This window comes from Equus asinus, chromosome 8 (genome assembly GCF_041296235.1).
Source record: "Equus asinus isolate D_3611 breed Donkey chromosome 8, EquAss-T2T_v2, whole genome shotgun sequence".
Taxonomy (NCBI): domain Eukaryota; kingdom Metazoa; phylum Chordata; class Mammalia; order Perissodactyla; family Equidae; genus Equus; species Equus asinus.
Genome location: NC_091797.1, coordinates 23,272,712 through 23,287,218, shown reverse-complemented (window position 1 = coordinate 23,287,218; position 14,507 = coordinate 23,272,712). Strand labels below are relative to the sequence as shown.

At 42.8% G+C, this 14,507-nt stretch overlaps 2 protein-coding genes across 9 annotated transcripts in view; one reads left to right on the top strand and one right to left on the bottom strand.

The window, feature by feature from the left end:
- Positions 1-119: 119 nt before the first annotated feature.
- On the top strand, positions 120-8,972 carry TOMM6 (translocase of outer mitochondrial membrane 6). Of its 2 annotated transcripts, none has more exons than XM_014830833.3 (3): positions 120-537; positions 1,032-1,136; positions 8,422-8,972. In XM_014830833.3, exons 1-2 carry the CDS (start codon positions 410-412, stop codon positions 1,126-1,128), a joined length of 225 nt encoding a protein of 74 aa, XP_014686319.1. In that variant the 5' UTR covers positions 120-409; the 3' UTR covers positions 1,129-1,136; positions 8,422-8,972. The 2 variants fall into 2 exon arrangements, with proteins under 2 accessions (XP_014686319.1, XP_014686318.1); XM_014830832.3 differs by lacking the exon at positions 8,422-8,972 and adding an exon at positions 1,364-1,860.
- Positions 5,927-14,507, bottom strand: part of USP49 (ubiquitin specific peptidase 49) — an 85,795-nt gene continuing 77,214 nt past the window's right edge. For 6 of the 7 annotated variants that reach the window (XM_070514955.1, XM_070514950.1, XM_070514953.1 and 3 more), the window contains 4 exons: positions 12,949-13,153; positions 9,713-9,821; positions 8,967-9,172; positions 5,927-8,030 (listed from right to left, as the gene is read on the bottom strand). In XM_070514955.1, the coding sequence (XP_070371056.1) occupies positions 7,840-8,030; positions 8,967-9,172; positions 9,713-9,821; positions 12,949-13,153 (711 nt within the window). In that variant the 3' untranslated portion in view covers positions 5,927-7,839. The remainder of the gene's footprint in view (positions 8,031-8,966; positions 9,173-9,712; positions 9,822-12,948; positions 13,154-14,507) is intronic. The other variant, XM_044776663.2, reaches the window with a different exon arrangement.

The window sequence follows — 14,507 nt, the reverse complement described above, 5'->3', positions numbered from 1 at the left end:
TGATGGAGAATTTCTTGGGGAACCGCATTCCCCAAAGCTGTTCATCCCCTGTGAGCTAGCCCCTACCCCCGCCCCCACAGGCTGGGACAGCCTCATCCCCAGCATCCTCCTCCTGAGCCAATGAAGTCATCACTCAGACGTCACGTGTGATGGTGACCGGCTTGGCGCGCCTAGGGCCTGGAGGGAGCCGGAGGTGGAACTGGACCAGGGGACACGAGAGCCGGGCCGTGCTCCTCCCCTTGCAGAGTCGTGGGCGCGCGGCCAGAGTTCCTCTACTCCGGGTGTCGGACACACCCGGAGCAACGGCGCCCCCTGCCGGCCGGCGGAAGTGGGAGACCGGAAGTTGCGTGCTTCCTCCGCGCCGACACGGGGCGTCTTGACAGGCTTTGCGGAGCGCGAAGGTGCTGCTATGGCTTCCCCTGGGGTTGGCGTGAGCGCGGCCGGCTCGGCAAATGAGACTCCCGAAATTCCGGACAACGTGGGAGACTGGCTTCGAGGCGTCTACCGCTTCGCCACCGATAGGAATGATTTCCGAAGGTAACCGAGCCCGGGAGCTTGTCCCTCCGCGCCCGCGTGCATCCCTATTTCCCTTCGTCGAGGTTGGCGCCCCCGGGTTTTTACGCCGCCAGCCTCTTGGCCTCTTAGTGGCTCCGGCTGTGCTTTGCTGAGGTCCCGGGCCGGGAGAGCTCCCCTGCGGCGGCAGCGGTCTCTTCAGTCACCGGGCTGTGTCTAGAGAATCTCACCCTGACCGGGGAGGGGGCACGGCTTTTTGGCCCCGGACACGTGCTGGCTTGGCCTTTGTATTTAATCCTGGTCTTATGAGACACAGAAGCTAACTCTAAATAACTATGTGGGTCTTGGGCAACCTACCATGTAACGATGAACGCTGCGGCACTCCTAGAACAGTGCGTTTGCCTCGGGGACACTTTTCCGAGTGGTGATGGTAAGTCTTTTTTCCCCCAGTATCTTTCGTTAACCAACGACAGGTGACTCCGTGACCACGGGGTTAACGGAATACGTTCTTTTTCTAGGAACTTGATCCTCAATTTGGGACTTTTTGCTGCAGGAGTTTGGCTGGCTAGGAATTTGAGTGACATTGACCTGATGGCACCTCAGCCAGGGGTGTAGCCAGATAGGTAAGCACTTAACCACCTCTCTGCGCGTCTTAGGATTCCTAGAGGCTGGGAGAAGCAATAACGTATATCATCTATTCACAAAATATAGGAAAGAGACTTGACATAAAACCCTTGGCAATTTCCTAGTTAAATGTGTTTCCAGATGTTGCACGGGACTTGAGTCTCTTACCAATTCCCCTGCAGTGCTTTTACATTTCTAATGCCACCTGTTGTCCTGTCGTCTGCAGACACTTGGAACCCCTGTGCTGCACTTGAACCTTCCAAAAACAGAGCCTCCAGTCTGTGACCATCACAAGACTTGCCCTGATGGCAGCTGAAGTTGATTCAGACGGGCACTGTCCCTTCCCTGCCTGATGTCCTTTGCTTTGCTGAGTGCACACAGGATCCCATTCTCTGGTCAGCAGTCAGGCTTCAGCTAAAGTGTTGTCTTCTGTTCCGTAAAGTTCTGTTCCTAAGTTTCTGCAGGGGGTGATCTCAGCTCTTAGGGAATAAGCTAATGGTATTTTAATAAATATCTGAAATAAAGACTGCACACAAAGACAGCCATTTTATTCTTTTAATAAGAAACTTCAGCTTACAAAAACAAGGTGTAAAAAGTCAAGATTTACAAAAATCATAAAAACATGATTTATATTTCACACTCAAAAGAGAGAGGAACAAAGCCCAAACATGGATTGTAACAGAGGTGGTTTGCTTCATAATAAACAAAAAAAAGAAACGGAAACTGTAGCCACTGTGAAGCTTATTCTGGAGGAATTTGCATTTTTGAGCCATACTAGGGAGGAAGCTATTTGGTGTTGCATAGCATTTTAGTGTGTGGGGGGAGGGGTGTTCCAGGCACCAGGGAGGCAGTGTTGCTGTAACAGAGTGAGATCTTTTGGCAGAAAGAAGGCAGTGGTGTGCAGGTGGAGGCAAGGTGTAAGTAAGCCTGGGCAGTGGGCACTAAAGTGACACTGCTTGAGGAAGCTGCTTCCTTCACAAGGAAATAGATGTTTTCTGACCCTAAAATTCATGGCAGTGTGACTGTCCAGGAGTTTGGGTTTCTTTGGAAATGGAATATGTAAGGAACTGACATGGAAAGAGGCGTGTAGGTTTAGAAAGATGTGGAGACAGAGACAGGTGCCCCTTGGCAATTTTTTTTAGTTGATTTACTTCTACTTGTTTTTCCTACATTTTAAAAAATACTGCTTTTCAGTGCCAAGTCTCCTATGGAACGGGTATGAGGTTAAAGGACATGAATTGGAAAGGCGGGTCAGTATAAATGCACCACAGTGGCCTAGTTGTTACAGTTGACAGATGTTGTCTCTAGCAGTCTGTTCACTAAAGGTAAATAGGACAGACTAGTCCTCCTCAACCCTGCCAGCATAAATCTTGTTAAGAAAGCTGGGAATTGTTTGAGAATTATATATATATAATAAAAAGCACCATTTTCTTGTGAGTATTAATCAGGCAGCTCCCATATGTTAGGAGAAAGGAGTTTGAGCTTGTGTGAATTCAGGCCTGTGGCTCTCTTAACATGAAACCAAGATCCGTGAAGAGCCTACACTGGGACCGCAGATCATTTGACAGGTTTATGGATGTTAAGATGAGGACGGTTCACATAGGCTGGTGAGCAGGAAGGAGACGTTTAAGCCATAGCATAGATTCTAGCCCCCTTCAGACCTGCACCAGACGCTGCTAATACAAGAAATAGCAGCACCTCCCGTTCTTTATAGAATGAAACTTATATCCTTGAAGTCTGCTACCCAATCAACTCATAATTGTGAATAATTCTATTTGATAAAAATTTTCAAAGTTGAAAATCAAAATCTCGCAAAAATTAAGACATGGCAGCTTCCAAAGGCAGAATTCAAATTTCACTCAGAATTTAATGTTTTAGTTTCAAGTAATAGTGTTTACTGTTGGTTGGTTTGTAAAGCCATAATGCAGGTAAAGTTTCATTTAAACTAGCTTAATTCCTCAATGTGATAAGAATTTAGCAAATAAAGCAACCAAATTTACAATTTCAAGAAATATTGATAATTATTCTGTAAAAGAAAGTGCTGGCTTTTACCATTCTAACACATAACATTCTCCCCAAGGGAAGTCAGTTTTACATTCTGTCACACAGTTTTCAGCCCTGGCTAGTTAACACAGTGCTAGGAAAATCCCTTATATACTACCTAGGTTAGGAAACGTGCCAGCAGAAGTAAGTATGGAAAGAGTCCATAAAAATGACCACTTGCCTCAATGTGGTAGTAGCTCTGGTGTATTTAGAGCAATGTGTGGTTGAACGACTACACAGTGGTTAAAGTGAAAGCCCTAGACCAAAAGATGGTTAATTTAAATGTAGAAGATAGAAACTAGACTCACAGTCATATTTAGAAGGCGCTTTTCAGCTGTAGTGCTGACTTCAAAAAAGAATCCGAACCACCAAGGAGCATACTTACCCAGTAAAAAACTAAGTGGCCATGGGAGGTTTTACTTCAAAGATAGAACCTCCTTACCTAATTAGGCCAGTAATTAGGCTGAGGGACCCAATTATCAAATGTGCTTTCAGTGGTGAGCTTTTTAGACACCCTTTGGTGAAGTCTCATGAGCTCAGTGAAAACCTTAAGGTCGCAGTAAAAGGAACATGCTAGAAACAGTCTTGCAGGTGAGCAGACTGGGTCTCCTCCACTCTCACAGCCACTCAGCACCATCCAGGGCAGCACCTGATGAAAACGGGCTGGGGGGCTGGGACAGGTTCTTTGAGCCATCCCTTTTGCATATTACACAGTGCACTGGCATTGCCTTACAATCTAAAGGTTCACATATGGGGGATTGTGTTCTATACTGCTTCGTGAAATGTGCAAAAGAACTTCAGAACTAATGAAAGTATGACTTCAGGAGCAACCATTTTTGTCTGACTTCTACCATAAGTTGCCCAGCATTAGAAACAATAAAAGGCCTTTCCTGAACATTTGTGCTCTCCCAACCAGCTGGAAAAGCAACCCTTCCACTCATAAGATACAACCCAAGATAGGGATATAATATATGTTTAGGAAGGGATAGCCTTCCCATCCTGATTTGAAAAGACCTGACCGAGTTAATGTTTGTACCATAAAAGGGATGGTGAAAAAGAATGGGGTACATAGTCTACCTTGAAAAGCAGCCATTTGATGAATAATTACAAATACAAAGATTTTGGACATTACAGTAGAATTTCAGCACTTGCTGGTAAGGATAATTTGCTTTCACACGCAAGAGATATGAAATGCTTTAAAAAAGTCTGATACCAAATGTCCTTTACACTATACAGACCCATTTGCCACTTGAAATGACAAGAAGGAATCCTTCCCCTTAATCTTTTTCAGTTCCATGCAAACCATAATTGGGTACAAGGCACCAAATTTTATGAATTGTATAAAATTAGTTCACAAAGCTTTATCAGTAAGTAAAACAAACTCCGTTTCTCCCTCCCTGCCTGCCCACCCACATTCCCACCCCCTACCCACCCAAGTTTTCACTCTGCACTACTGTCGACCTCTCTTGGGCTTATGCTGGGGCCTGGCTAGGGCCGTGCCCCACTGCCAGCCAACCAACCTCATTAGTTCTTGCACTTGGATGGAACTGTAAGCATAGCCAGAGTAGGGAACTCATACAATCAATGATTCTAGAAGCCTTGCCGTTAAAAACAAAAATAAACTCTGCTATTGAGTCCATAGGACACATTAACACTTCTACAGTTTTCAGTTTTATTCATGACGTTTTAAGAGACATCTGGAAATTCTTTACATTGTGGCACTGCCCCCCTCAGCCTCAGAGGAGCTGGGTCAAAGCTGGCAAGAGCTCTGCCCACCATTTAATAAGAGCTTCAGTTCCTGGCTGTTGAAAGCATTCCTAACTTTTTTTACAGTAGCATGGATGCTCATCTCAGGCAACCACAAGTATGAGGGTCAAGCTAGATTGAGGTAAAAATCATTTTTGAGGGCCAGGGTGCGTTCACCTTGGCTGGTTACAGCAGAAAGTAAACACACCAGCCAACTGCAAAGGGTTCCTGGAACAGGACTCTAACTACTCATCTGGGAGAGAAGCAGGCCCATAAGGTTCAGTTAGGAGATGCGGGATGTAATCTGGCAGCTTCTAGTCAACTTCTACCTGGTGGTTGTTTTCTTCTCTTCAGAATGTTTCAATTTAAAGATGCAACTAAGAACTTCATCTACTTCCAGTATGTAAATAAATTAAAGGCAAAGGGACATTTCCCTCACAACAGCTACTGGCTTATGCAGCAGGGAACTCTTTTTTAATAAAAATCTCCATAAATACTAACTTCTCAACAGCGTCTAGTGCTGCTGCCTCTGGGTACCTGAGGTGTCTGTGACTGCAGGGGCACCGTCAAGAGTGTGCAGCTCGGTGAGGACTCTGATATTGAGTTCTATTCCAACTCGCTTTAAATGATTTTATTCATTTGATACATGGGTTAAGCAGTTATTTTACAAAATCCTTAATCTGCTTAATAACCCTTATAATATTTGGTATAAAACTATTTTTTAAAATTAAATTTGAAGATCCTTTTTCATTAAATGCATATTTTATTTTTTTTAAGTATTTCCCCCTGGACAGCCTGAGGGATGAAGTAGATGCTCTATTAGTTTTTCTCCATTTGTAAGTTCTCTTTTTCTAGAATAATAAATAGAGCATTCAATGAAAGGTGAGGCACAGTTTCTATTTTCCTTTCCTTTTTACTCTCCTTGGTTTTTTTGAGTTAATGGGCTTCTCTAGAAGTCATTGCCAATCATGCTGACTTAAAAATGTGGATCTAGAGAGTATAGCTTCACATCAGAGCCTCTGGCAGCATGGGCAGCTGTGACACTTTAAAACAGCGTCCAGGAAGAGGGTGAGCCCTGGCCAAGCTTGTACATAAGAAGCCTGCAGTAGACAATATAAACCAAACAGCATAAAAAATGCCATACGCTATCGCTTCCAAATAAAAGCTGAATATTACAGAAATCTCACAGTGTTGGAAAAAGCAAGTTTAATTTAAAATATAGTCACTCCCCCTTTATCAGGGTGAGCCCTTTTCTGTCTGAATTTCTTCCATGTCTCAGTGCTATCTGGCAGGTCCTATGGGAGAGTTCATCTCAAAAGAGGTCAACAGCAGATGCTACAGATCTGCTTGGGAAATGTGGCTCATCAACATCACTAAAGCTACGACCCTTAATCTTTAGCGTCTTCCCAACTTCCCACCCCTCCCCAAACTCCCTTCCACATCTACTCCCTTCAAGTGACAACTGTACTTCTACCTGAATTGAAATATTGATATGATATACTCAGTCAAAAGATGAGCATTCATAGTGACAGGCTGAGGCAGGCTGCAGCAACCCCCACAATGGGAGTTATGGTTTGCATTCACTGTTACTGGTGAGTCTAAGCAAAGGATTGAGAAGGGAAATTCAGTAGTGCCCGATGGGGAGGAGGTTTTTCCATCTGGGCAATTTCATTCCACTTAGAAACTGACCCAGTTTTAAAAGAAAGATATTTTACTAGCACTGGGGTAAAGGACAGGGCACTCTTGCTTTTCTCTGATGGACTGAGTGTGGTTGGGTAAAGAAACAGTAGAGATTTTCAGATTTTGGAGGAAATAGGCCAGGGCCATCAGCAATAAACTGCTCAGACATATAGGGGGCAGGTTCCTAAGCCCTAGGAAAGCAAAAGCTCTCAAACCTTGTGGTGAACAAGAATATTCTAGCCCTCCAGGTACAAGGAAGAAGCTGCAAGCTAAGAAAAGCTGCATGCTGCACCAAGGTGAGAACAGGTGATAGGCATTCAGATAAGGTGGTCCAGTATCCCTGCCCACCCTTAACTGAGTTCTGAGAAAGCCTCAGACAACTGACCTAAAGGCCAATTTAAACCAAACCCTAGACCTTGACCTGACCTGAACCAGGAATAGAACTGGATAGCCAGGAGTGCCCAGAGGCTCAGCATGCAAGAAAGAACATGTCAGGTACCAGTTTATTGTGTCCCCATATGAACTGCTCCTTCTTTAGAATGAAGGGATGTTCATGCCAGCCTCAGAAGATGTGGAATGGTTAAATGACAGCAGCAGCCAGGGAGGCTATGACACTTGAAAATCCTCCCATTTTGCATGGGGAAATTTGCTCCATGCATTGCATTCCACTCTTCAACTACTACCCCCTAAAAAAGGAAATCTGCAAGTTTTCAACCCTTGAGTTATTTCCTTTGTAGAAACAAATCCTTAGACTTCACCTCCCACCTTGGAACCAATCCCATCCAGCAAGCTGCCAGCCCAGGGCCCCTCCTCACGTGCTCTCTCCAGGGCTGCTCACATCAGGAGGGTTCTTCTGAAGCTGTAAGGAGGTCCTGATTAGCAGCGGAATCACATAATGGAAAGAAACATGGCTGCTCTCCTGGCTGGATATAAGCAATTTACTCCCTCTTTTCTCCACCCAGATCCCTCTATATTCAGAAGCAACTGATGAAAGAATCTTCATAGAAGTTACTCCTTTTGATTGGTTTTATCAAAGGAGAGAATTTCCAAATGCATTCAAAAGAGACTATAAATTTTATGATAGGACATGAGTCACCTGGCACCTTCTGCTCTAGACCCAGTGAGGCAAACCTAGTAATCTGTTCCTGCAGTAAACCTTATTTCCTATAAGAGGAAAGATGAATAGACACCAATAGTTTAAAAGCAAGCCAGTCCTTGATACATGCCTCCCATTCAGGGGAAGGTCCGTGGTCTGCCCTCATCGTTGTTGCTGGACTGCACCTGAGCTTGGAGTTGGGTTTCTGAGATTCTTGCATTGCCCTGAACTGTTCTTTGAGTGTAAAAAAGGATGTAGGCTTGAGTTTTGCACACTTCCTCGACACTGCATACATTCAGCTTTGAGTCATTGCAGTGGACCCAAAAACCTAGGAAACCAAAGGAAAGAAAGAGAGAAAATGACTACCCAACTTATATTTCCAGTTACCAGGCAAAACCAGGAGATGAAGAAAGGGACAGAGGCGTTCTGAATACAGCCAACCCTTGATTATGGTGGTGGGGGAAGAGAAAAGTAAATGAAACCAACAGACTCCTGTAACCATTGGATTTAACCCCACCAAACTGCACAATACTGCTTAGAATATTGACTGTAATTTTTGTCCTCGTTCTATTCAGGCTTTTTCATTGCCCATTAGGGCCTTCTACAAAGACAGCCAGCAGATGGGGACTAAGAGAGAGAAAGAGAAGGGAGAAGGAGAGGGGAAATGTAAATAGTGATAACAGAAAATTTAGAAGGAATAAAAAATTATTTGTTCACAGGCTCCCCCTGGCTGCCCCAAGGACTGAGGAGTTCAAGACCGGAACACCGCTGAAAACACACCCACAGCCCACCCCCCTCATTGCAGTATCTGGGAGGCTCCTTGGGAGGGGCCCTTGAATCCCCACCATCCCACTGTGAGGGAGGTAGCAAGACACAGTAAGTGGTCAATAGATGTCCTCAGCTGTATTATGCGCTGAGGCTAGTGAGATCAATACACCATCTCCATGAGGTCAGAGAGGTCATGTCATTTCTGCATAACCAGGAAGGGAACTGAGGTCGCAGCAGAAGTATTAATAATAACAATAACTTCAGACATTAACTGAGCATTTTGTGCTAAGCACTTTTACATGATCCTGTCAATTCTTAGAACAATCATGTTGTTACTTAGTGATATATCCAAATTTGAATACAACTTCCATCATTCTTTCCACTGAATTTTAATGTATGTAATATCTCTTTATGGATGAAATAAAAGGAACGCAATGAAATGTGGACAACCAGCCCTTTTCCGTGTCCCCCACCCCACAGAGTAAAGCGCACGCACCTCCCTCTGTGTTGTAGCAATAGGCTGTGTAGTGTCCTGAGCCAAACCCTTTCCCGTGATGCATGACCACTGCGGAGAGATCATAGGCAAAGGTCTCTTTGTCAAGAGAGGAGAGCATGTCCCTGCAGCAGTAAGGTTCCATGGTTAATACCTGGTCAAAGACGACATGGACCCCAATCTTCTCTCGATGATTACGGCCAGACCACCTAGAATATGGATATAGACTTCTTACTAGTAAAAAATGGCATATGCAGTCATAGGTAGAGGTAGGTAAACAGGGAACTGAGAAAACCTTCGGGCTTTGGTTTTCATGCCAATAAAACAGCCAATGTCCACATATATTTCCTGTGAATATTCCATAATATACCCTGAAACTAGAAATCTCTATAAACAAGCAATTCAGTCAATAATCTTTTTGTAGTTTACTGCCTGCCCTGCTTTTCAGATTATCTCATACTTTATTCTGAAGGTGACTCTATAAAAGGCTAGAAAATCTTCAGGCACAGACATCCGGGGCTGGCCAGCCAATTAAACAGGGCCATGAATGTGGAAGTCCAGTCCTGCAGGGCCCCAGCATCAACCTGCCTCACTGGGCAGGAAGCACTTAGCCTTCATGGAATGTGCAAGGTCTCTAGGGAACAAAGTTCCCCTCCCAGCGCTAAAGCAGACATTTGCCCTCACTAAAGCCTTTGAAACAGCTATTCCCACAGCTCACAGTCACCTGGGATGCCCCAGAGCAAGCTCACCTGAATCTTTTAAGGTGCAGCCGGAGGACCTGAGGTAGTCTGTAGATCATTAACTGTTTTCTAGCTTCACTCAGAACAAGGGGTTTTGGATTGGATTTTCGTCGTTTGCCTATATGGTTTGGAAAGGTATAAGACATAGGTTATGAGGAGTCACATTCTTTCCAAGCTATGACAGAGACAATGACTTGCCACTCAATATGCATTCTTCTTATTTCTCAGTATTTGAATCTCCATTTTATTTGAGGCAGCAATGTGACTCTCTGTAAGACTGTATTTCCCAGCCTCACATGCCTGCAAGGTGTGGCCATGGAAGTTCTAGTGAGATTAAAGCAATGATTGTGTGGCTCTTTTGGGATGGCTGCTTAGGAAGGCTGACTCAGTTGTAAGGTACATCCTTTGTCCTTCTTACTGTTTGCAATTGCTGGAATTCTACTTGGACCATGAGGTAACCTTGAGGATGGAAGCCCTGAACTAGGACAGTAAAGCTGAAAGATGGGGAAGGAACTTGGGTCCCCGATGACCATGCAGCCACCATGCCCGCCCTGAATGTCCTTCAAACTTCTTTTATATAAAGAAAAGAGTTCTATCTCGTTTTAAGTCACCGTTATTTGAGTTGACTTATAAGCAAACAAACTTAATCCTAATACATCCACTTTCAAACTTTTGCCATCAGCAGTTTCCAAAACTGGTATGGGTTTAGGATGGTATGCTCCTGATGTCATGGATTTATCAATGGAATATAATGAAGGTCACAGCAACCACATGCACATAGATGCATATGTTAGGGTTCTATGCCTTTATATATGAGCTTATCACTTAAATGATGATGCAGCATAATATAACTTAAAAAGCTTTTTGTTTTCATCAGAGAGGCCAAATTCTATTTCCTGCGTACAGCTATTTATGCCATTACATAAGTTATTCAAAACTCTGAACCTCAGTTTCCTCTCTTCTCAAGTGGGGACTAATGCATATATTTCAGGTTTAGGAAAAAGGAAGAGACATACGATTACCAAAGGACAAAGTATTTCAACATATTTTTTTTCAGCCTGATTTTCAGGCACATAAATATTCAGAAAAGAAACTTTGCTGGTTTTATATTTTTATGAAACATGTTTTTGAAACATGTTTCTTGGATAAAAGCAGACTGCTGGACATGCAGGACAAGGTTGAAAGGCTGGCCAGACTTACCCAGTGCAAAGCAGAACCCGTACTCAGACTCCCAATTTTGGTTCTAAAGCTACTGAATTGTGCAGGAAATGCATTTCTAAATTACAGCAAATAAACAATGGAAATAAAGTTCTTTTAATTTCCATCAGAAGCTTTCTCTATAACCATTTACTGATGACTGCTCTGTTATTATATTAATTAAATCAGTGAATGGATGGGAATATAAAATTAGTTAGTGGTCCACTGTGGTGCCTGCTAATTGTCTTTGAACTGTTGATATCGTGGTCTGTGTCTGAAGAGCTTGGCATCTGACTCCAAGTCCTGTCTGTACCACTTGTGAAAGGTAGCAAATCACAGCCAGATGACATATCATGGAGCTTTCTGTGACAACTGCATGTGGAGCTATTGCTTTTTATAATAGATTGCCCCAGAATGAGTGTGCCATAGCTTTTGCTAGGGCTGGCAGTGATGATATGTGGGGGCCTGAACAGAAGGAGAATTCAAAGAGGGCCCTGGCCTTATTTTACACTCCTATTCACCAGCAGATTTCTGAAAATTACTGCAGCTCTGCTTGGAAACCCTGGCAGTGACTGCCACGCTCAGCAGGGGGAGTATGTGAGCTAAGATGAAGACAATATAGAATCTGGCTTTGTTTCCCTAAAATGAAATTCACAAAGAAAAAGAAATTACTGATTCGATGGAGATTGATCAGTTCTGTTTCCATTTGACTGAGCTAGCCACACAGAGAGGTGGGCAGCAATCAATGCATTTCATCCCTTCCCCATAGCCTTCCTTCCCTGTATTCTTTGAACTTGCCTAGAGAAATCCTGATAAACTGGCACCTTTGGCAACCAGAAAAACAATCCTTTCTTGCAAAAATAAATAAAAGTATTTCTTGCCTAATCTATCATGTCTGAAAGTGATGGAGTTAAAACGGTTAACATACTTCTGTTCCTTACAAGTAAAAAGCTTTATGAACCACTATTTAAACAGATCCTGCTCTTAGAATTTAAGTCACTGCCTTTATATCAATGTGGAACAGGAGTGGGGAGTCTACAGTTAACCAACTACAGCATTTCAAATTTTGTTTTAAAATGGCAAAATGATAGCAAGTATCGCTTTTCATTTTTGTCCTGATTCTTCAGAGAGAAGTTTACTACAATTTACTATTTTAAAAAAACATATGCAATTATATTAAGAAGATTAATATATTTTTGGTTTTATTCCCAAAACTTTTAGTCAAAACTACTATATGGCTGCAAATTGAGTTCTAGATCTCTGAACAATCCATTAATTTTAGTTTCCAAATTTTTATATGCCAAAAAACCCAAACATGAGCTTCCAAGTATTTCTTCTGCATTTCCTCTCTATGTGCTCGGTTAGCAAAAGCATTAAGTGTTAGTGGGGCAAGATGCCCACGTAACCACATGCAAGTTCCACTATAAAATTAACGCCATGATAGAGAAATACTTCCTTATGACCCCTTCCGAGATTCGAACATTTCAGGAATGTGAAGAAACAAACAAATGCAGAAAGTAACTGTGAAGCTGCTGTGGAGCAATGGACCTTATAACTTGCTTTCTGTTCTCATTTTACGGATCCTTAGCATCACTGCTGACATATGTAAATCCACAAATTCAGTACAAAAGTACACTTTTCTGATACCATAGCTCAAACAGGCTATGCTACCTGAATTTAGATTAAATAAAAACTGTGAGACTCTATATTAATGAGTTTTTAGCAGGACCCTGTAGCACTATGAAGCTAAGTACTCACATTCTTAGAGACCCCATTTCAGGATCCACACTTTCAAACGCTTCCCAAGATAACAACTAATGTCAGTCACAGCAGGAGTCAAAGGAGGCACAACTATTAGGTTCTGTTTTGTTTTTTAATATATAATGTCCATATGCTTGTTTTCAGTAAAATGAGAGAAAAAAATCTTTAAAATATGCTTTAGAACCACTCAATATTATCAGTATTACTTTTGACGAAAGGGGCAAAAGAATCACCTTAAACTGATATTCCAGTTGGCCACCGCCAATCCCCTCACCCCCAGCACTCACTGTTACACTGGTCACAAGCGTAGATTCTCCCTTCCAGGGCCTCTGTTTCTGTGAACTTGGCCAGCATCTCAGTGAGCAGGCACTCTGTCTGATTCAAAGGGATAAACCCCTTTTCTATGCAGTGATAGCGTTCAGGGAATTCCAGGGACAGATCCCAAAAGGGCTCAATGGTATTGGATTTGTAATTGCATGATATACATGTGACCTAGAATGAAAAGATTGATTTAACAGGTTATATAACTTCCATGCTTACCACATACCTGTTTGCTCACTTTATACAAGACAGACCAAAACTAAGTGTACAGTTTTCAAAAGAAGTTTATTGGGGTCAGCCCCATGGCTGTTTCGTTAAGTTTGCACGCTCTGCTTTGATGGCCGAGGCTTTCACCGGTTCAGATCCTGGGCACAGACCTAGCACCACTCATCAAGCTACTCTGAGGCAGCTTCCCACATAGCACAACCAGAAGGACCTACAACTAGAATATACAACTATGTACTGGGGAGCTTTGGGGAGAAGAAGAATTTAAAAAAAACTTTATTGTAATATTAAAATAATAAACAGAACTTTAAGAGAATTAGAGCATATTACTTCTGGCATGTATTTTGAATTGTGATGCTAGCTGGAATTGGAAAAACATGCAGCACAAAGATTAGTACCTCTCCCTTTCTCCCTAAGCATGCAATACCATTCAATACTGCAGGAGTACAGACTGCAAGTTATCATGGAATCTGTCTGAAATGGACAATTTGCACATTCCTGTCTGCTTCTCTCATCCTCACACTCCATCCTCCTCCAGACTTTGCTCCTTCCATCCAGTCCAACTTGCCTCTTTTTGACTTTGTTTCTTGGGCATCCTACACAGATCCCTGGGTTCGCAGAGCCTCAAAGTACCTTGAGATTAGACCTCCTCTCCCATTATAATCTTCCCAGATGCTCCTCTCTTCCTATGGACCCTCAGGGAGTAGAGGAAGTACCCATAAATACTCCCCTTTCACATGCTAAAAAAAAGCGTAAACTTTCTCTTCCCATCCTACTCATCATTCTTTTAAAACTAAATACCAAGACACAAAACCTAAACCTCAGCATAGGATAGAGAGTCTCTTAAGTTGCCTGCCTTTTTAACTCTAAAAATTCTTTCTGCATATTCTCACAAAGCCTTGTTTATAAGACTTTGCTTACATCCCTACATGGCTAAAGACTCAGGAAATAAAAGGTGATGGGGAGCAGGAGGGAGGCTTGGTTAGGCCTTTGGCATCCTCCTAGCCACCTCCCTTCCGTGTACGTAAAGAATGCACGGGAAGAATACTCTTTCAAACTACCATGGAACCAGGGTTACGGGCAAACTTCAATTTCCCAAAACTGATCAAAGGATGGTATGCCAACAATCGGTACTTAAATATAACAATGAGAATATTGTATTAGCCATATTGGCATTAAAGGTAAAGACAGTCACTGAAAATGAAGTGATATGGCAAGTGAAACTAAAAATCTGCCCAGAAAGAGACAGAAGGCAAGTTCACCAAAAAGGCCATCACAAAGATTACTACAATGAAAGGTA

Bases quoted from the DNA above. Each gene is read 5' to 3' on its own strand.
- TOMM6 (XM_014830833.3), top strand. From the start codon at position 410: ATGGCTTCCCCTGGGGTTGGCGTGAGCGCGGCCGGCTCGGCAAATGAG. The intron at 538-1,031 runs GTAACCGAGCCC...TTCTTTTTCTAG, and splicing joins GATAGGAATGATTTCCGAAG to GAACTTGATCCTCAATTTGG.